This window comes from Coregonus lavaretus (assembly GCF_964263955.1).
Source record: "Coregonus lavaretus genome assembly, contig: HAP1_SCAFFOLD_1020, whole genome shotgun sequence".
Lineage (NCBI taxonomy): Eukaryota > Metazoa > Chordata > Actinopteri > Salmoniformes > Salmonidae > Coregonus > Coregonus lavaretus.
In genome coordinates, this window is record NW_028165430.1 from 36,242 (window position 1) to 57,898 (window position 21,657).

Sequence of the window (21,657 nt, forward strand, 5' to 3'; positions counted from 1 at the left end):
GATGATGTAAACTACTTGTTTTGTGCCAAAGTTTTGATAATTGGTTGTCGTTGTATGACTTCTGAGGTGTGTGTGTGTGTGTGTGTGTGTGTGTGTTCTAGGGATCCTGAAACATAAACATAAACACTGGGGAGTATAAACTTCTGACAAAACACAGTTATTCATATCTCACAGGGCAGTCAACACATCACATGGTGAGAACCAGAGGAGAATGTCATAGCTTCTCAGAACCAGAGGAGAATATCATAGCTTCTCAGAACCAGAGGAGAATGTCACAGCTTCTCAGAACCAGAGGAGAATGTCATAGCTTCTCAGAACCAGAGGAGAATGTCATAGCTTCTCAGAAACAGAGGAGAATGTCATAGCTTCTCAGAACCAGAGGAGAATGTCATAGCTTCTCAGAACCAGAGGAGAATGTCATAGCTTCTCAGAAACAGAGGAGAATATCATAGCTTCTCAGAACCATAGGAGGATGTCACAGCTTCTCAGAACCAGAGGAGAATGTCATAGCTTCTCAGAACCAGAGGAGAATGTCATAGCTTCTCAGAAACAGAGGAGAATGTCATAGCTTCTCAGAAACAGAGGAGAATGTCATAGCTTCTCAGAACCAGAGGAGAATGTCATAGCTTCTCAGAACCAGAGGAGAATGTCATAGCTTCTCAGAACCAGAGGAGAATGTCATAGCTTCTCAGAACCAGAGGAGAATGTCATAGCTTCTCAGAACCAGAGGAGAATGTCATAGCTTCTCAGAACCAGGAAATAGATGAACGTGGAAAGACTTCAAATTGGGACTATACGTTTCTATCTGCATTGTTGTCCAAATGGAGTTATTGACATAGCTTTGTTCTGTTCAATATTCTCTACCTATATAGTACTCTAACTACCCCCATCTCATGGTGTTAAGGTCAAAAGAATACAATATAAAACTTGCTGACACCATGCAAACCAATGAGGGTTCGGAACTTTAAAGCCAATTATCTCAGGATCATCTTTTTGCAGATAGAACTTTACAGTCCCAAGCTCTAACATCAGCTTTTTTTTTGCTGTATGTATCATTCATTTTACTGTAGATTTGTTTTCTTGATCTTTCCTTAAAGTTCTGACACACACACACACACACACACACAAATACAAACACGCACTCTTGCACACACCCTCTCCTCTGGTGTGGTATGAGTCTCTGAGAGGTAATATGTTTCTGTGAAGAGCCTTTATGACTTCACTCAGGCAGCATATGAGTCATAAAACACACTGGCCCTGCTCTGGCCCGACACACACACACACACACACACACACACACACTGTTTTAAGTCAGCGTCTGAGAAAGGGAGAACAGACTGAAGGGAAATAATCACAGTGCGACTTAAATGGTGAAGTGTGAAGGTTGGCATTTAAATCATCTGGGTGGATTAGAATGAAAACAACTGTAAAATATATGTTAATGTGGCACAAAGCACTGACATCATGTTCTGTAGATCTGAGTGGCATAACGAGAAAGAGAGAGAGAGAGAGAGAGAGAGAGAGAGAGAGAGAGAGAGAGAGAGAGAGAGAGAGAGAGAGAGACTGTGCTGAAAGCTGCAGTGTCATTGTCCAGCTGTCTTTCGGTTCTCTGGAGAAACAGAAGGTTGGTTTGCATTCTTCACCTCCTCCGACTCCATCTCTATCCCCTCTCCCTTCTGCAGACACTGGCGGTACGGGGGGTGGTTCTGAACACACACACACACAGAGACGAACGGCTCTGGATTACCTAGAGTCTGCACTGTTTGTGTTCTCCAAACCCTTGTAGTTTAATTTATGTGACAAAAGTTGGTTAGAGTACAGATATTATGTAACTATACAGTGGAGAGTTCAGTTACCCATTTATTCATGATTCCTTCGCTGGCGATCTTCACCTCGATGCGGTTGCTGAAAATCTCTTTCTTCATCCTGGACACACAAGAAAAGAAAACACAGGAAAGGTTAAAGTGGCAGTTCAGTCCTAAATCAATATTTGTCAAAGTGACTAAAACCTCAGTGAGGACAATGTGTTAGTTTCCTACCTGTTGAGTTTCATGTTGTGGATGAGTCGATCTCTGTGGATGTCAGCTATCTCCTGTTTAGTCTGCTGGCAGAACCTACAGGGATGGAGATGGAGTAGTGTAGAGCACAGCAGTCAGACATGTTATATACTGTAATATTATTGGTGATGCTATCTCTTTCTTGCCTATGTGTTGTATTTCTGTGCCCGTGTGTGTGTGTGTGTGTGTGCGTATGTGTATGTGTGTGTGTGTGTCTTACGTGTTGTATTCCTGTTGCCTTTTGTGACTCCTCTCCTCCACATCAGTCAGCACCTCTTGGTAGGTGGGTTTGGACGGAGTTACACCACAGACAGTCAAGGAATACAACTACTGTCACCTTCTTATGACAAACTACAGTATCTCTATCTAACTTCTGTTACAGTGAGGGAAAAAAGTATTTGTTTGCCCACTGACAAAGAAATGATCAATCTATAATTTTAATGGTAGGTTTATTTGAACAGTGAGAGGCAGAATAACAACAAAAAAATCCAGAAAAACGCATGTCAAAAATGTTATAAATTGATTTGCATTTTAATGAGGGAAATAAGTATTTGACCCCCTCTCAATCAGAAAGATTTCTGGCTCCCAGTTGTCTTTTATACAGGTAACGAGCTGAGATTAGGAGCACACTCTTAAAGGGAGTGCTCCTAATCTCAGCTTGTTACCTGTATAAAAGACACCTGTCCACAGAAGCAATCAATCAATCAGATTCCAAACTCTCCACCATGGCCAAGACCAAAGAGCTCTCCAAGGATGTCAGGGACAAGATTGTAGACCTACTCAAGGCTGGAATGGGCTACAAGACCATCGCCAAGCAGCTTGGTGAGAAGGTGACAACAGTTGGTGCGATTATTCGCAAATGGAAGAAACACAAAAGAACTGTCAATCTCCCTTGGCCTGGGGCTCCATGCAAGATCTCACCTCGTGGAGTTGCAATGATCATTAGAACGGTGAGGAATCAGCCCAGAACTACACGGGAGGATCTTGTCAATGATCTCAAGGCAGCTGGGACCATAGTCACCAAGAAAACAATTGGTAACACACTACGCCATGAAGGACTGAAATCCTGCAGCACCCGCAAGGTCCCCCTTCTCAAGAAAACACATATACAGGCCCGTCTGAAGTTTGCCAATGAACATCTGAATGATTCAGAGGAGAACTGGGTGAAAGTGTTGTGGTCAGATGAGACCAAAATCGAGCTCTTTGGCAACAACTCAACTCGCCGTGTTTGGAGGAGGAGGAATGCTGCCTATGACCCCAAGAACACCATCCCCACCATCAAATATGGAGGTGGAAACATTATGCTTTGGGGGTGTTTTTCTGCTAAGGGGAAAAGACAACTTCACCGCATCAAAGGGACGATGGACGGCGCCATGTACCGTCAAATCTTGGGTGAGAACCTCCTTCCCTCAGCCAGGGCATTGAAAATGGGTCGTGGATGGGTATTCCAGCATGACAATGACCCAAAACACACGGCCAAGGCAACAAAGGAGTGGCTCAAGAAGAAGCACATTAAGGTCCTGGAGTGGCCTAGCCAGTCTCCAGACCTTAATCCCATAGAAAATCTGTGGAGGGAGCTGAACGTTCGAGTTGCCAAACGTCAGCCTCGAAACCTTAATGACTTGGAGAAGATCTGCAAAGAGGTGGGACAAAATCCCTCCTGAGATGTGTGCAAACCTGGTGGCCAACTACAAGAAACATCTGACCTCTGTGATTGCCAACAAGTCATGTTTTGCAGAGGGGTCAAATACTTATTTCTCTCATTAAAATGCAAATCAATTTATAACATTTTTGACATGCATTTTTCTGGATTTTTTTGTTGTTATTCTGTCTCTCAGTGTTCAAATAAACCTACCATTAAAATTATAGACTGATCATGTCTTTGTCAGTGGGCAAACGTACAAAATCAGCAGGGGATCAAATACTTTTTTCCCTCACTGTATGTTAAATTTAATTAAAGCCTATCAGGTCCTGTGCCTCCCGAGTTGCGCAGCGGTCTAAGGCACTGCATCGCAGTGCTAGAGGCGTCACTACAGACCATGGTTCGATCCCGGCCTGTATCACAACCGGCTGTGATCGGGAGGACCATAGGGCGGCGCACAATTGTCCCAGCGTCGTCCGGGTTAGGAGAGGGTTTGGCCGGGGGGGGTTTACTGCAGGCTGACCTCAGTCGTCAGTTGAACAGTGTTTCCTCCGACACATTGCCAGGTCGCAGTTGTAAATGCGAACTTGTTCTCAACTGGCTTACCTGGTTAAATAAAGGTGAAATTAATATAAATAAATAAAATTGGTGCGGCTGGCTTCTGGGTTAAGCGGGCGGGTGTTAAGAAGCACGGTTAGGCGGGTCATGTTTCGGAAGGACCCATTACTTGAAAAAGGGGGTGAAATACAAAAAAAAAAGCCTATCAGGTCCTATACATTCTCAAACTATGATTATCACAGAGTTTTACAGTTTTACAGTCCGAATATGGACAGAAAAAGCAGATGAGATTAGTTAACTTTGAACTCTATAGCCCCTGTACCCAGCCCTCCCCTCTTCTCCTGTGCCAGGTTCATTAAGGGGTCCATTAACTCCAGTAAAGTACAGTCCCACATAATCCATGCATGTTTTATTAGCATGTTTATGAGTATGTTTTTGACATGTTGTTCTCAGCATGAATACAGTGTGCCAGCTGTGTACAAGACAACGTGTGTGTCTATGCCTGTGTGCGTGTGTGCGTGTGTGCGTCTGTGTGTATGTGTGCATGTATGTATGTATGTGTGTGTGTGTGTGTGTGTGTGTGTGTGTGTTTGTGTCTGTGTGTGTTTGTGTGAGTGTGTGTGCATGTGTGTGTGTGTAAGGATATGGCAGGTTGGTGATCTCAGTGCGTGTGATCCTGCGTGTGTCAGATCCAGCGGGTGTAGGGATGTCTTGGAGGTGCAGGTAGCGAGACACCAGAGGACTCTGACCACAGGGCTTGAAACGGACATGCTGGAACTCTGGACCTGCTCCGATGTAGTGGGACTGGAACACACAACACATTACAACTAATACTAAACACACAACACATTACAACTAATACTAAACACACAACACATTACAACTGATACTAAACACACAACACATTACAACTGATACTAAACACACAACAACTAATACTAAACACAAAACACATTACAACTAATCCTAAACACACAACACATTACTACTAATACTAAACACACAGAACACATTACAACTAATACTAAACACACAACACATTACTACTAATACTAAACACACAGAACACATTACAACTAATACTAAACACACAGAACACATTACAACTAATACTAAACACACAACAACTAATACTAAACACACAACAACTAATACTAAACACAATTACATTTAAATCATTTAGCAGACGCTCTTATCCAGAACGACTTACAGGAGCAATTAGGGTTAAGTGCCTTGCTCAAGGGCACATCGACAGATTTTTCACCTAGTTGGCTCGGGGATTAGAACCAGCGACCTTTCGGTTACTGGCACAACGCTCTTAACCACTAAGCTACCTGCCGCCAACTAATACTAAACACACAACACATTACAACTAATACTAAACACACAACACATTACAACTAATACTAAACACAGAATGCTGTGGTGAATGATGGACGGAGTCAGGCGCAGGAGTAAAATAACCGGATGCAGATGTATTCCTTCCAGACATACAATGCGCCTATAACGGCAATCGAAACAGGTACAGGGGAAACAATCCTCCCTGACCAAACACAGTCTCAGAAAATACAATAAATGTAATGACACCGGGGAAAATCAACCCTGGCAAAATAAATGAGAGAGTATCGCAACCGAGCTACTCTCCTCCCACATAGAACAATCACTCACAAAGACAAGGGGGCAGAGGAAACACTTATACACAGACTAATTACATTTTAGGGGCAGCAGGTAGCTTAGTGGTTAAGAGCGTTGTGCCAGTAATCGAAAGGTCACTGGTTCTAATCCCCGAGCCGACTAGGTGAAAAATCTGTCGATGTGCCCTTGAGCAAGGCACTTAACCCTAATTGCACCTGTAAGTCGCTCTGGATAAGAGCGTCTGCTAAATGACTAAAATGTAAATGTAATTAGGGGATGAGCACCAGGTGTGTGTGATTGACAAGTGGAGTGATGAGAATGGGAGCGGCAGTAGCTAGTAAGTCGGTGACGATGAACGCCGAAACCTGCCCGAACAAGGCGTCGTGACAAACGCATTACTACTAAACACATTACAATCAATACTAAACACATATCAACTAATACTTAACACACATATCAGCTAATACACAACACATGATAATTACACACACACTTTGACACCTTTACCATTTTCACACTATCGTGCCGACCCAAACTGTACTGTTCTGGCTCTGATGTGTTCTTTCCACCGTTGCAGCAGGGTTCCGTCAACTACAGTGGATGCATAACCAGGCCAGCTTGGCTTGGCTTGACCCGGCTCAGTAGAAATGGGTAATTGTGTTGATTCTCTCTGAATCAACGTAGTGTACCATATTGCTGTGTTACCTCTCTCTTGCGGTCCATCCTGGTGTCAGCATTGGCGATGCTTCCTCTCTTCTGCTTCTCTGTGGGGCTGAGACTCAGTCTCCTGGCGCTGGACACCATCTCTTCAAACTCCATCTGCAGGTCTGACACACACACACACAGTGAGTGATTAGTGTATAGTGTGGGTATGGTTAACACCAGAGTCATGTATAGGCTATGGGTGCAAAAGCACGGTGCACTGCAAAGTGGAAAATGTACCATAAACCTCATTATCATCGGACTATTTATGTATTGCTCCGTTTTTTTTATTATTATACCATGCCATTGTTGAATATTTGTTTTTGATTGTCTTGAAGGGCATTCTATAATGCACGGTATATCAGCACGGTAGAATTCAATGGCTATAGTTAATTCTTATATGTTATATACTGCTTTTGACAGCAAAAGTCAAATTGAAAACATTATTGGCATTGTTGAGCTAGGACTGATGGTTTGGTTAGCTAAACTAGCAAGTCTGTTTGTTTGGTTACCAAGGCAATTACTGTAGCTATCTAAACTCAGCAAAAAAAGAAACGTCCACTCACTGTCAACTGCATTTATTTTCAGCAAACTTAACATGTGTAAATATTTGTATGAACGTAACAAGATTCAACAACTGAGACATAAACTGAAAAGGTTCCACAGACATGTGACTAACAGAAATTGAATAATGTGTCCCTGAACAAAGGGGGGGTCAAAATCAAAAGTAACAGTCAGTATCTGGTGTGGTCACAAGCTGCATTAAGTACTGCAGTGCATCTCCTCCTCATGGACTGCACCAGATTTGCCAGTTCTTGCTGTGAGATGTTACCCCACTCTTCCTCCAAGGCACCTGCAAGTTCCCGGACATTTCTGGGGGGAATGGCCAAAGCCCTCACCCTCCGATCCAACAGGTCCCAGACGTGCTCAATGGGATTGAGATCCGGGCTCTTCGCTTGCCATGGCAGAACACTGACATTCCTGTCTTGCAGGACATCACGCACAGAACGAGCAGTATGGCTGGTGGCATTGTCATGCTGGAGGGTCATGTCAGGATGAGCCTGCAGGAAGGGTACCACATGAGGGAGGAGGATGTCTTCCCTGTAACGCACAGCGTTGAGATTGCCTGCAATGACAACAAGCTCAGTCCGATGATGCTGTGACACACCGCCCCAGACCATGACGGACCCTATACCTCCAAATCGATCCCGCTCCAGAGTACAGGCCTCGGTGTAACGCTCATTCCTTCGACGATAAACGCGAATCCGACCATCACCCTTTGAGACAAAACCGTGACTCGTCAGTGAAGAGCACTTTTTGCCAGTCCTGTCTGGTCCAGCGACGGTGGGTTTGTGCCTATAGGCGACATTGTTGCCGGTGATGTCTGGTGAGGACCTGCCTTACAACAGGCCTACAAGCCCTCAGTCCAGCCTCTCTCAGCCTATTGCGGACAGTCTGAGCACTGATGGAGGTATTGTGCGTTCCTGGTGTAACTCGGGCAGGTGTCCCGCAGGTGTGATGTTCGGATGTACCGATCCTGTGCAGGTGTTGTTACACGTGTTTTGCCACTGCGAGGACGATCAGCTGTCCGTCCTGTCTCCCTGTAGCACTGTCTTAGGCGTCTCACAGTACGGACATTGCAGTTTATTGCCCTGGCCACATCTGCAGTCCTCATGCCTCCTTGCAGCATGCCTAAGGCACATTCACGCAGATGAGCAGGGACCCTGGGCATCTTTCTTTTGGTGTTTTTCAGAGTCAGTAGAAAGGCCTCTTTAGTGTCCTAAGTTTTCATAACTGTGACCTTAATTGCCTACCGTCTGTAAGCTGTTAGGCCCCGTGTAGCTCAGTTGGTAGAGCATGGCGCTTGCAACGCCAGGGTTGTGGGTTCGTTCCCTACGGGGGGCCAGTATGAAAAAATGTATGCACTCACTAACTGAAAGTCGCTCTGGATAAGAGCATCTGCTAAATGACTAAAATGTAAATGTTAGTGGATTTTGAACACATTTCTAGCTGCAAATGTATTAACTTATGGCCAAGTTGTTCATTTTTTCCATAGAATACATAGCCCCCAGCTATTATCCCTTACATAATCCGCTCCTTATAACGGCCATTGTTGAAGAACATTTTCAGATTAAATCACACTGCAAGATTATAATGAGGTTTACGGTATTTTCTGCACTTTGCACAATGCTTTTGCACTAAGAAAATGTTGCCCTAAATCTATGAATCAGGTTGGCACTAGACTAACCTCACCCCCAGGCTATTGTGCACAGCGCATATAAGCCTGGGATATCAACCACTCAAAATTGGCCTTACTGGGAGTGGCCATAGAATTCTATTGGAGTGACCTACTGAGTAAAGTATTTGTCATCATTTAATTTAAGCGAATCACACAACTGCGAAGAGTGGCTCTGTGCTTGTGGTGTGCTAGCATACAGGATAGAGTTAGGGGGAAGGTGTTGTGGAAGATGATTGGTTGGTAGATTAAGCCGATTAAGCCAATGTCTACGCGGCGGGAATTTCTCCCGGCTCTCTGTATTGGCTAACGAAGGTACACCAGGCTTTGGGTGAAAGTGTCTGGGAAGGAGATTAGCACTGGACAGATGATGTATGACATGCCCTGTTCAAATCCGCCTGACGCCACTTCTAACCCCAACACTCACTACACCAGGGTCAAACAAACACACAGGGTGTCCTTTTTAGAGGAAACTTTATACCATACACACACACATGGACACAAGCATACACCCACACACACAAACATACGCACACACAAACACACAACTACTCTAACAGGTGGGCAGGCAGGAACTCAGCTGTTTGGGTTTCCAGAGCTTGTTCAGTTAAATTGTGACCAGAGCCACAGATGGAGAGCTTTGTGCCCCTAAACCCCTAAAAACACTGCCTGCCAGCTCTCTCTCTCTCTCTCTCTCTCTCTCTCTCTCTCCCTCTGTCCCTCTCTGTCTGTCTCTCTCACTATCCCTCTCTCTATCTCTCTCTCTATATCCCCCTCTCTCTCTTTCTGTTTGGTCTCTCTATCTCTCTCTCTCTAGAGTGTGTTTGTCTAAGCAAGGCAAGGCAGTGCTCTTCCAGCCCCAGAGAGCAGACCTGATCCCCAGCAGCTGTTGCTGTATTCATGTGGATTAGAGTTTTCCCCAGACACAGGCTGCGTCCTAAATACTATTCCATATGTGGTGCACTACTTTTGACCATAGCCTTATGGGCCCTGATCAAAAGTAGTGCATTATACAGGGAGTAGTGTTTCATTTGAGACACAGCCACAAAGAGAGACACAACACCTGTTCACATTCTGCACCAGCAACTAACTAGACCCATTACAACACTACACAACTCCCTAACAAGACACATAGTGTATAATAGGTTATACGCCACTTAGCAGACACTTTTATCTAAAGCGACTTGCAGTACAGTGAGTGCACACATGTTTAGTCAAGAGAGAGAAGAGATGTAGATAAGGCCTTTGGGGATATTAACAGTTAATGCTGTGTTCTGTATTTTGAGAAAGTGGACTGTCATTATTTTATGACAACAGTCTCCTTTTCAGACAGTCTTTGGAAGATAAGCCATCATAAGGTAAACACACCACAGAGGAGGAACATGACACGTGGCCCCATAATGTTTCATTATGAAGTTACTGAAACCCAATGATATATTTGCAACGCCAGGGTTGTGGGTTCGATTCCCATTGGGGGGCCAGTATGAATAATAATATGTATTCACTAACTGTAAGTCGCTCTGGATAAGAGCGTCTGCTAAATGACGTAAATGTAAATGTTAGCAAAGCATGGACCACATATATTTTCTAGCCAGGGACAGTCAGTGAGTTAAGAAGAAACAACCAGCTCAGTGTTCATATAAACAAAAAGACAGACAGACGGACAGACAGACAGGCGGACAGACAGACAGACATCAGACATCATCATCAGCAACATCAAAGTCATGTTGTAACATAGCCTGGTCTAAGCCTGGGGTGAAGTCATGTTGTAACGTAGCCTGGTCTAAGCCTGGGGTGAAGTCATGTTGTAACATAGCCTGTTCTAAGCCTGGGGTGAAGTCATGTTGTAACATAGCCTGGTCTAAGCCTGGGGTGAAGTCATGTTGTAACGTAGCCTGGTCTAAGCCTGGGGTGAAGTCATGTTGTAATGTAGCCTGGTCTAAGCCTGGGGTGAAGTCATGTTGTAACATAGCCTGGTCTAAGCCTGGGGGTGAAGTCATGTTGTAACATAGCCTGGTCTAAGCCTGGGGTGAAGTCATGTTGTAACATAGCCTGGTCTAAGCCTGGGGTGAAGTCATGTTGTAACGTAGCCTGGTCTAAGCCTGGGGTGAAGTCATGTTGTAATGTAGCCTGGTCTAAGCCTGGGGTGAAGTCATGTTGTAACATAGCCTGGTCTAAGCCTGGGGGTGAAGTCATGTTGTAATGTAGCCTGGTCTAAGCCTGGGGTGAAGTCATGTTGTAACGTAGCCTGGTCTAAGCCTGGGGGTGAAGTCATGTTGTAACGTAGCCTGGTCTAAGCCTGGGGTGAAGTCATGTTGTAACGTAGCCTGGTCTAAGCCTGGGGGTGAAGTCATGTTGTAATGTAGCCTGGTCTAAGCCTGGGGGTGAAGTCATGTTGTAATGTAGCCTGGTCTAAGCCTGGGGTGAAGTCATGTTGTAACATATCCTGGTCTAAGCCTGGGGTGAAGTCATGTTGTAACATAGCCTGGTCTAAGCCTGGGGTGAAGTCATGTTGTAACATAGCCTGGTCTAAGCCTGGGGGTGAAGTCATGTTGTAACACATCCTGGTCTAAGCCTGGGGTGATATCCAGAGTGACTGTAAAGAGGGTGGACAGGTCTGAGAAGTGACCAATAGGACCAGGCAGCCCTGTCTCTCTCAATTCAATTCAATTAAATTCAATCTAAGGGCTTTATTGGCATGGGAAACGTATGTTAACATTGCCAAAGCAAGTGAAGTAGATAGTAAACAAAAGTGAAATAAACAATAAATATTAACAGTAAACATTACACTCAGCAGTTCCAAAAGAATAAAGACATTTCAAATGTCATATTATGTCTATATACAGTGTTGTAACAATGTGCAAATAGTTAAAGTACAAATGGGAAAATAAATAAACATAAATATGGGTTGTATTTACAATCGTGCTTGTTCTTCACTGGTTGCCCTTTTCTTGTGGCAACAGGTCACAAATCTTGCTGCTGTGATGGCACACTGTGGTTTTTCACCCAGTAGATAAGGAAGTTTATCAAAATTGGGTTTGTTTTCAAATTATTTGTGGATCTCTGTAATCTGAGGGAAATATGTGTCTCTAATATGGTCATACATTTGGCAGGAGGTTAGGAAGTGCAGCTCAGTTTCCACCTCATTTTGTGGGCAGTGTGCACATAGCCTGTCTTCTCTTGAGAGCCAGGTCTGCCTACGGCGGCCTTTCTCAATAGCAAGGCTATGCTCACTGAGTCTATACATAGTCAAAGCTTTCCTTAACTTTGGGTCAGTCACAGTGGTCAGGTATTGTGCCACTGTGTACTCTCTGTTTAGGGCCAAATAGCATTCTAGTTTGCTCTGTTTTTTTGTTAATTCTTTCCAATGTGTCAAGTAATTATCTTTTTGGTTTCTCATGATTTGATTGGGTCTAATTGTGTTGTTGTTGTTGTCCTGGGGCTCTCTCTCTCTCTCTCTCTCTCTCTCTCTCTCTCTCTCTCTCTCTCTCTCTCTCTCTCACTCTCCTTCTCACATTTCCTTCTCTTATCTATCTGTACGATCTCTTTCACACTTCAGTAACCCTTACCCTGAGACTATCTGAGCTGGAGCTATCTGAGACTATCTGTAGGGTCACTCTGACACCTCCACTCTGACCTGAGCTGACACCTCCACCCTGAGCTGAGCTGACACCTCCACCCTGACCTGAGCTGACACCTCCACCCTGAGATGAGCTGACACCTCCACCCTGACCAGAGCTGACACCTCCACCCTGACCTGAGCTGACTCCTCCACCCTGACCTGACACCTCCACCCTGACCTGAGCTGACACCTCCACCCTGACCTGACACCTCCACCCTGACCTGAGCTGACACCTCCACCCTGACCTGAGCTGACACCTCCACCCTGACCTGAGCTGACACCTCCACCCTGACCTGACCTGAGCTGACACCTCCACCCTGACCTGACCTGAGCTGACACCTCCACCCTGACCTGACCTGAGCTGACACCTCCACCCTGACCTGAGCTGACACCTCCACCCTGACCAGAGCTGACACCTCCACCCTGAGCTGAGCTGAGCTGACACCTCCACCCTGACCTGAGCTGACACCTCCACCCTGACCTGAGCTGACACCTCCACCCTGAGCTGAGCTGACACCGCCACCCTGAGCTGAGCTGACACCTCCACCCTGAGCTGAGCTGACACCTCCACCCTGACCTGAGCTGACACCTCCACCCTGACCTGAGCTGAGCTGACACCTCCACCCTGAGCTGAGCTGAGCTGACACCTCCACCCTGAGCTGAGCTGTAACCATCAGAGCTGTGATGACCTAGCCTGTGACTCTCTGTCACCTTTTATTGCTGCTGTGAAACTGTGTGTTAGGACCCAGGAAGAGACGCTTCAGAGAGCTTGTTTACAGCAGTACAGTCTGAGTGCGTGCCATGGAGTGTGTGTGAGAGGGTGTGTGTTTTCTGTGTCCTGTCCTTGGCTGCTGTTCCAGATCAGACTGTTCTATTCCTCTTCACAGGATACTGCTGTTTCATGGTGAGTCATGTTACATCTTCAATCATCGTCTTCATCTTCCTTCAGTTACAGGATATGAGTAAAAGCCATTTTGATTCTGCGACAACACATTTTCTTTGTATTCTTCACTGTAAGATGGTGTTTGATCTCTGATATCTGATATCTGATCCAGTGCTGTTGGAGACAGGTCAACCTGTCTGCTAGTTACACATGCTACGTGTGTGTGTTTGTTTGTGTGTGTGTGTGTGTGTGTGTGTGTGTGTGTTATTTATAGTGCATGGCGAATGTTGTCAGCTCCATCCCTAGAGCTCCCCACTTACAGTGGAATTTAGAAAGCAAGAGCTAAACCCAAACAGTCTAAACCTGGGCTAAGAATAACTGACCTTAAATATCATCCATCCACACACAGAGTAAACCTTCTCATTTCACTACAAGACAGGGCGAAGCAGGAACACAGACACAGACACACACACGCACACACACACACAGAGACGCCTCCTCCCAGAAATGCTTTTAAAGAGTGGTGCGGTGTGTGTGTGTGTGTGTGTGTGTGTGTCTGCTTGTGTGGAGGAAGATATCACAAAGTACCCTAATAGTGGAACTACTCTAACTAGTGGATCTAGCACTGTGTCAGCAGGAGAAGTGGTTCACTGGACACACCAACGGACAAAACCAACAGGGAAATCCTGTTCTGATCCTGCCAATGAGGCATTCTAATCTCTGCACCCAGAACCCAATCTCACACAAGAGACTATAGAGGCATTACAACTAACCAGTTGTGGCTGGCGGCACTCTAAGCCGGAGGACAGGTTCATAGTAGTGGCTGGACCGGAATGAATGGAACGGTATCAAACACATCAATATGTGGTTTCCATATGTTTGATTCTGCTCCATTCGGTCTATTCCAGTCAATACTACGAGCCGCCCTCACCTGCCTCCACTGTAACTAACCTGCTGATTAACCAACATGTTGGTTGGACTGAGGTCCAGTCTGTGTTTGATGTATGGCTACGCCCCAAATAGCACCCTATTCCCTATAGCGCACTACTTTTGACCAGGGCCAATATAGGGACAAACCAATGCACTATATAGGGAATAGTGTGCCATTTGGGGCACAGGCTGCTGGACCTTGGGGCCTATGATTAGACAGTAACCAGTGATTTGTCCCCAAACCATAACCCTGACCTGCAGACACCCCATCAGCCACAGTCCATAAACCCTGCTCCTACATTATATGTAAAGATACAGCTAGAGAGACCGGACGCACGTAACAACAACACTCACACGGATACTGCAGCTCTGGATAGTTTCTGAGCTTAGGACTTCCAATGGATTCAGAGAATAAAATTCATAACCTGTCCTGTAAATGTAACTTCATGTCTTCAGGAAATTGTGGTAAGGAAATACTTCTGGTCTAACTCACTATGGCTGTTTCTCCCAAGTTGTACCCAATTCCCTATAAAGTGCACTCCTTTTGACCAGAGCCCTATGGGCCCTGGTCAAAAGTAGTGAAATACATACGGAATAGGGTGCCATTTGGGACGTAAGTACTGTACGTGGTTCAGAAGAGCAGTCTTCAGCTCTGAGTCAGAAGGCTACCCCTGACAACAGGCTGTATCTGGAGTTGGCTTTAAGGTTTGAGGTTTGGCCCTCCAGAGCTCTGTTAGCGTGTTAGTGTGTTTCTGGTGCGTGTTAGCATGTTTCTGCAAACGTGTCCCATCCCAATCACCTCAGCCCTCTCAGGATCTATTGGCCGTGGCAGCTTTAACAATGAGCCCAGTCAATTAGCAGGAAAGGTGAGGTTTTAAAGACTGACCTCTGGGTTGGACGCAGCACATACCTCTGGCAGCTACCACACTCTACTCAATAACCTATCTACTATGAGAGAGAGAGAGAGAGAGAGAGAGAGAGAGAGACAGAGAGAGAGAGAGACAGAGAGAGAGACAGACAGAGAGAGAGACAGACAGAGAGAGAGACAGACAGACAGACAGAGAGAGAGAGAGAGAGAGAGAGAGAGAGACAGAGAGAGAGAGAGACAGAGAGAGAGACAGACAGAGAGAGAGACAGACAGAGAGAGAGACAGACAGAGAGAGAGACAGACAGACAGAGAGACAGACAGAGAGAGAGACAGACAGAGAGAGAGACAGACAGAGAGACACAGAGAGACAGAGAGACAGAGAGACAGAGAGACAGAGAGACAGAGAGAGAGAGAGAGAGAGAGAGAGAGAGGAGAAGGAGGAGGGAGAGAGACGGATTAAGAGAAAGAAAGAGAGAGAGGTAGAGAAGTTAAAGAGGTGTACTCACGCAGGTCTGTCGTGCCTGCGGCCAGTCTACTTCCTGTGCTGTTCTGCTGTAAAGGCCAGCTGAGCTGAACAGAGCTGAGCAGAGCAGAGACCGAACAGAGCTGAGCAGAGCAGAGGCCGAATAGAGCAGAGCAGAGACCGAACAGAGCTGAGCAGAGACAGAACAGAGCTGAGCAGAGCAGAACTGAACAGAGACAAAACAGAGCTGAGCAGAGCAGAGACATAGCTGAGGTCAACATGACTTCACCCCAGGCTTAGACCAGGCTATGTTACAACATGACTTCACAGAACTGAGCAGAGACAGAACAGAAACAGAACTGTGCTGTATTTTATCCTCTACAGAAGGCTACTGTTTAAACACTGCAACACACTACCGTACCTGTACACACTGTCATATAGGACTGTGCACCCACACTACCTGTACCCACACTACCTGTACCCACACTACCTGTACCCACACTACATGTTGTCACGAACCGGCTCAAGTTCGTAACAAAAGGGAGACACGTGGAGACAAGGAGTACTCAAAGTGTATATTTATTAATTAAAGTAAACTAACTGAAATAACCATGGGGTGTGTAATCAGTAATCAGTAGTGTAAGTGAGTGGTTGCTTGCATAAATGTAATATAGAAAAGTGTTGAGAAGTGCCAAAGCAAACAACCCAAAAAGGCCACAAAAATATCACAACCAAAATCAAAGTATCTGCCTGGAGAGAGTCTCCTTAATGAATGTGGAAGAGGTCCATTTATCCTGGGACACACCCGGCCCAGGTGTTTCCCATATAGCTGACGACCCTCCAAACTCCGCCCACCGGCATCCTAATAAGGAAACAAGAGCAAAGAGAGAATACGGCAGACAGAGTGGGAGGGTCGTCACACCCCCCCCCATAAGACCGGGGACCAACAAGGACCCCGGACCAACGTACCAGCCCCTGCGTCCCAAACCGACAATTTGTACATGTTCACCCCTCCACTTGCCCCACCCATCATCCTCCTCTCCAGACCTCAGCAACCTTTACACAGGAAGCAACCTTTAAGAGGAAAGAAAAACACAAGACTAGGAGGGGACAAACAGGAAAGATAGAACATGACAAAATCAAACACTGGTCGGTCACATCAATATTCATGAACAGGGCGCACGAGAGAGCGCATCAGCAATCACGTTATCAGTCCCCCGGATGTGCCGCACATCTAGATGGAAAGATTGTAAAAATAAACACCATCTCATTATCCTCTGATTAGGACACCTCATGGACCTCAAAAATGTGAGAGGGTTATGGTCGGTGTAGACCACAATAGGTACTACACCCGACCCAACATACACTTCAAAGTGTTGTAGCGCCCATATAAGTGCTAATGCTTCTTTTTCAATGACCGAATAGTTCAACTGATAATGGTTAAACTTTTTGGAAAAGAAACTAACAGGCCTCTCAACCCCAGCCACATCTGCTTGCAGCAACACTGCACCCGCCCCCACATGACTAGCATCCACCTGCAAGGTAAATGACAAATCCACACGAGGAGCAGCCAGTACCGGAGTTGAAGTAAGCAACCTCTTTGCATCTTCGAAAGCCTGTTGACAATGAGAAGACCATACGTACACAGCCTTAGCTTTCAGCAAATCTGTCAAGGGAGCGACCACAGTAGAGAAGTTCCTACAAAAACCACGATAATACCCAATCATTCCCAAGAAACGCATCAGTTCCTTTTTAGTAGTTGGTAGTGGAAAAGCATCAATAGCTACCACTTTAGCCCGAACAGGACGCACTTCACCCTGCCCAACCACCTTTCCAAGGTATGTAACAGTCGCCTGAGCAAACTCACATTTAGCCAAATTTATCGTCAGACGACCCGCAGCCAGACGTTCGAACAAGGCTTGAATACGGGACAGATGTTCCTCCCAAGTATCTGCATATATCACTACATCGTCCAGATAAACAGCGCACCCGGCCAGACCAGAGACAATCCTGTTCATAAGTCGCTGAAAAGTTGCAGGCGCATTACGCAGCCCGAAACTCATAACCGAATACGAGTACAGACCAAAAGGTGTAATAAAGGCAGAGATTTCACGTGCCCTACTCGTCAGTGGCACCTGCCAATAGCCCTTTAACAGGTCAAATTTGCTCACAAACTTAGCTGCGCCGACTTGATCAACGCAGTCCTCCATCCGAGGAAGAGGAAATGAATCCGGCTTAGTGACATCGTTTACCTTACGGTAGTCCGTACAAAATCTGTTTGTTCCATCCGATTTACTGACCAAGATACAGGGAGAAGCCCAACTGGAGAAAGAAGGCTCTGCTATTTTACTCTCCAGCATGTACCTGACCTCAGCATCCAGACAACGCAGTTTCTCTGAAGAAACTCTATAGAACCGTTGACGAATGGGGTCAGCATCTCCAATGTCAATATCATGTTCTATTAAGTTTGTACGTGTTGGTGTATCAGAAAACAACCCTGGAAATCTCCGAATCAGACCCACCATCTCTTTCCGCCCATCAACAGGTAGATGAGTAAGAAGACTATCTAAAATCTCCAGTGTCTCTGAATTCTTCAATCTACCCTGCAGTATGCAATCGTCGGGACCAGAAACATCTTCCTGCTCCTGCACAGACCTAGCATGACCAGAATCCAGGGAATAAACAGTATCAGCCAAAAGAACAGCCTTACCGTCCTCTGTAGACTCCCCCTGTTCAGTCTCAGAGGAACGTGCATAATAGGGTTTTAACAAATGTATATGGCACAGTTGGTGTGCTTTCCTCCGTTCTGGAGTGGCAACTAGATAATTTTGCTCAGTGTACTGGCGCACCACTGTATATGGACCTTGAAACTTGGCTTGAAAAGGAGAACCAACAATTGGCAGCAGAGCCAGAACCTGATCACCTGGACTAAAGTGACGAGGCTCAGCTCGCCGATCATATATGCTCTTCATCCTGTCCTGTGAAGATGATAGCTTCTCTTTAGCCATTTCACCAGCGGCATACAAGCATCGCCGAAAATCACACACATATGATAACAGGGACTGAGGAGGCTCGGGAGACTTCCAGTCATCCTGGAGAACAGATAAAAGCCCACGCACCTTATGTCCAAACACTAGGTCATTTGGGCTAAAACCTGTGCTCTCCTGTGAAACCTCCCTAGCAGCTAACAGTAACCAAGGCAACCCCTCCTCCCAATCCTTATCCATCTCAGTACAATAAGCTCTCAACAAAGACTTAAGCGTTTGATGGAAACGTTCCAGTGCTCCTTGACTTTGGGCATGATAAGCGCTAGACAAGTTGTGTTTAATATGGAGTTGTTGGAGAACCTGTCCAAAGAGATTAGAGGTGAAATTAGATCCTTGATCACTTTGAATGACCTTAGGGATTCCAAACAGTGAGAAAAACTGAGTCAAAGCTTTTAACACAGACTTAGTCGTGATAGACCGGAGAGGATAGGCAGCAGGAAACCTAGTGGTCTGACACATCACAGTCAACAAATAATTACTACCCTTTCTGGAACGAGGCAGAGGACCAACACAGTCAATAATCAGATACTCAAAAGGTTTACTGAGTACAGGAATAGGGAACAGTGGTACCGGCTTAATAGCTTGATTAGGTTTACCAGTTAATTGACAGGTGTGACAAGTTTTGATGAAATCAGAAACATCCCTCTTTAATCTTGGCCAAAAGAAATGTCGTAATATGCGATTGTAGGTTTTTCTCACACCCATATGCCCAGCAACGTCGTTGTGAGAAGTTGTCAGCACCAACTCACGAAGCTTAACTGGTACCACAACCTGACTAATCGCCTCCCCCAGAAAACAACTACCATGAGACATCCACTTTCTCATCAGGACCTCCTCTTGAAGAAAATAGCCCTGTGCGACATCTCCCAACTGTTCCACAGGCACAATTTGGTCCCGCAACTCTTCTAATGTAGGGTCAGTCCGTTGCGCCTCGATTAAATCGGAGCGGGATACAGATAACGGGATAACAGGGAAAACAGTAACAGACTTCTTTATGGTATTCTCGTTAGCCAGCTCCGTGACCAGGTCGTCATGGATCATAGAACGCGTCACTGCACACGCAGAAAACACCTCTGGGAAATTCTGCGCACTCTCATCAGGAATCCCTACAATTGACGGCTTAGTGGAAACCACTAAAGATGGAGACACGATAGGCCACACACGCTCCCCAGCCAAGTTATTTCCAAGGATCACGTCAATACCCTCAATAGGCAATGAAGGACGCACCCCCACAACAACCTCACCTTTCACCAGTCCACAATCCAACATCAGTTTATGCAATGGAACTGACAGAGTGTTCAAACCTATTCCCCTAATTAGAACACTATTCCCCGAATCAGTCTCCGCAGAGAAGGGTAACACAGATTCCAACACAAAGGATTCAGAGGCACCTGTGTCTCTTAGGATCTTTACTGGCACTAAGTTCTTACTTCCTACCATAGACACAAAACCCTCCGTAACGAAAGGTAAATAGTCGGGATCAATATAACCCTTCACCTGGCTCCGGGCATGAGACAATGCGTCATGAGTGAACTGATGTGGAACAGGCGCGGCTAACGCTGCAGGCCTCGATTTACCATAAGCACCTGTACTGAATTTACCCCTAGACCTAAGAATCGGACATTCATTTTTCCAATGACCTAATTCTTGACAGTAGTGACATTCTTGACCAACGTCAGTTTTACCACGGGTATCAGGCTCAACCCTATTTGAATGAAACTCTGCCCGGGAACCGAAGTATCTCGGCGAGCGCGGCCCAAATCTCTGCGAACGCCCCCACTCACTCCGAATACGGGGTTCTGCAAAAACATTTTTGTGAGTCAACACATATTCATCTGCCAAAACCGCAGCTTCAGCGACAGTCTTTATTTTTCGTTCGTTAATGTACGTCGCTATACGATCAGGGATTGTGTCCTTAAATTGTTCTAACATAATCAGATCACACAGCCCTTGGAAAGTCATAACTGCAGAGGCAGAACACCAGCGATTGAACTGTGAAGATAATATTCGCGCAAACTCAACATGAGTCTGCTGATCATCCCTTTTTAAAGTTCTAAATCGTTGGCGGTAAGCCTCAGGGACCAATTCATAACTCTTTAACACAGCCATTTTAACCTTCTCATAACTAACACTGTCTGCTACACTAAGAGCTGAATATGCTTCTTGCGCTTTACCAGTCAGCACACACTGCAACATCAAAGTGCGATCAGAATCAGGCCAACTCCTAGCGTCAGCAACACGCTCAAACAACGAAAAGAATGTCTCCGGGTCCTTTTCATTAAACTGGGGCAACAACCGTAAATTCCCTACAACATCAAATGTGTCTGGATTACGACCAAAAGAGGAACGACCCCTAGGTAACTCTGGGTCACCTTCCCAGAGCAAACTCTCCCCTGAGAGCTTTCCTTCCCTGACCAACTCTAGTCGCTCTTGTTGCAGCTTGATTTTAGCACGCTCCATATCCTGTTTAAATTCCAATTCCCTTTCATATTTTACACGATCATGCTCCATTTTAGCTCTTTGTCCATTTCGTTCATGCTCCATTTTAGCTTGTTCATGCTCCATTTTAGCTCTTTGTCCATTTTGTTCATGCTCTAGCTGTAACAGAAGCAGTTCTTTCTGCTGTTCAAAAAGAAGACCACTATGACTAACCGATGGAGCGGTCATTGTAACATATCGGGGAGACAACGTGTCCTCAGCAGAGGCTGCCCCAGTGGTAACATCCAGAATACCACTCTCCATCAAATTGGCCTTCAATATTAACCTAATAGAATTTTTTAGGCGTTTATCACTAATTTCAACCTTGTAGTGTTCCGCAACCTTCAACAGCTGTTCTTTAGTACATAATTCTAACAGTTCTTCTGATGGAAAGCGAATGAACTCGTCTACATTAGACGCCATAATCAGGAAAATAAATAAATATATATATATATCATAGTAATCTTGCTCAACCCCTCTGCTGAGCACACCAGACACAAGAGAAATGACAATCACACCGAGCACCACAGAGAGGA

The 21,657-nt window shown here is 45.6% G+C and overlaps 1 protein-coding gene across 1 annotated transcript in view; it reads right to left on the reverse strand.

Moving 5' to 3' along the window:
• Positions 1–1,583: 1,583 nt before the first annotated feature.
• Positions 1,584–21,657, reverse strand: part of LOC311115873 (protein FAM227B-like) — a gene marked incomplete at both ends in the record, with an annotated part of 70,472 nt that continues 50,398 nt past the window's right edge. Inside the window, 6 exons of the mRNA XM_084190996.1 lie at positions 1,584–1,706; positions 1,857–1,926; positions 2,040–2,114; positions 2,278–2,355; positions 4,904–5,061; positions 6,598–6,719. Of these exons, the coding sequence (XP_084047122.1) occupies positions 1,584–1,706; positions 1,857–1,926; positions 2,040–2,114; positions 2,278–2,355; positions 4,904–5,061; positions 6,598–6,719 (626 nt within the window). The remainder of the gene's footprint in view (positions 1,707–1,856; positions 1,927–2,039; positions 2,115–2,277; positions 2,356–4,903; positions 5,062–6,597; positions 6,720–21,657) is intronic.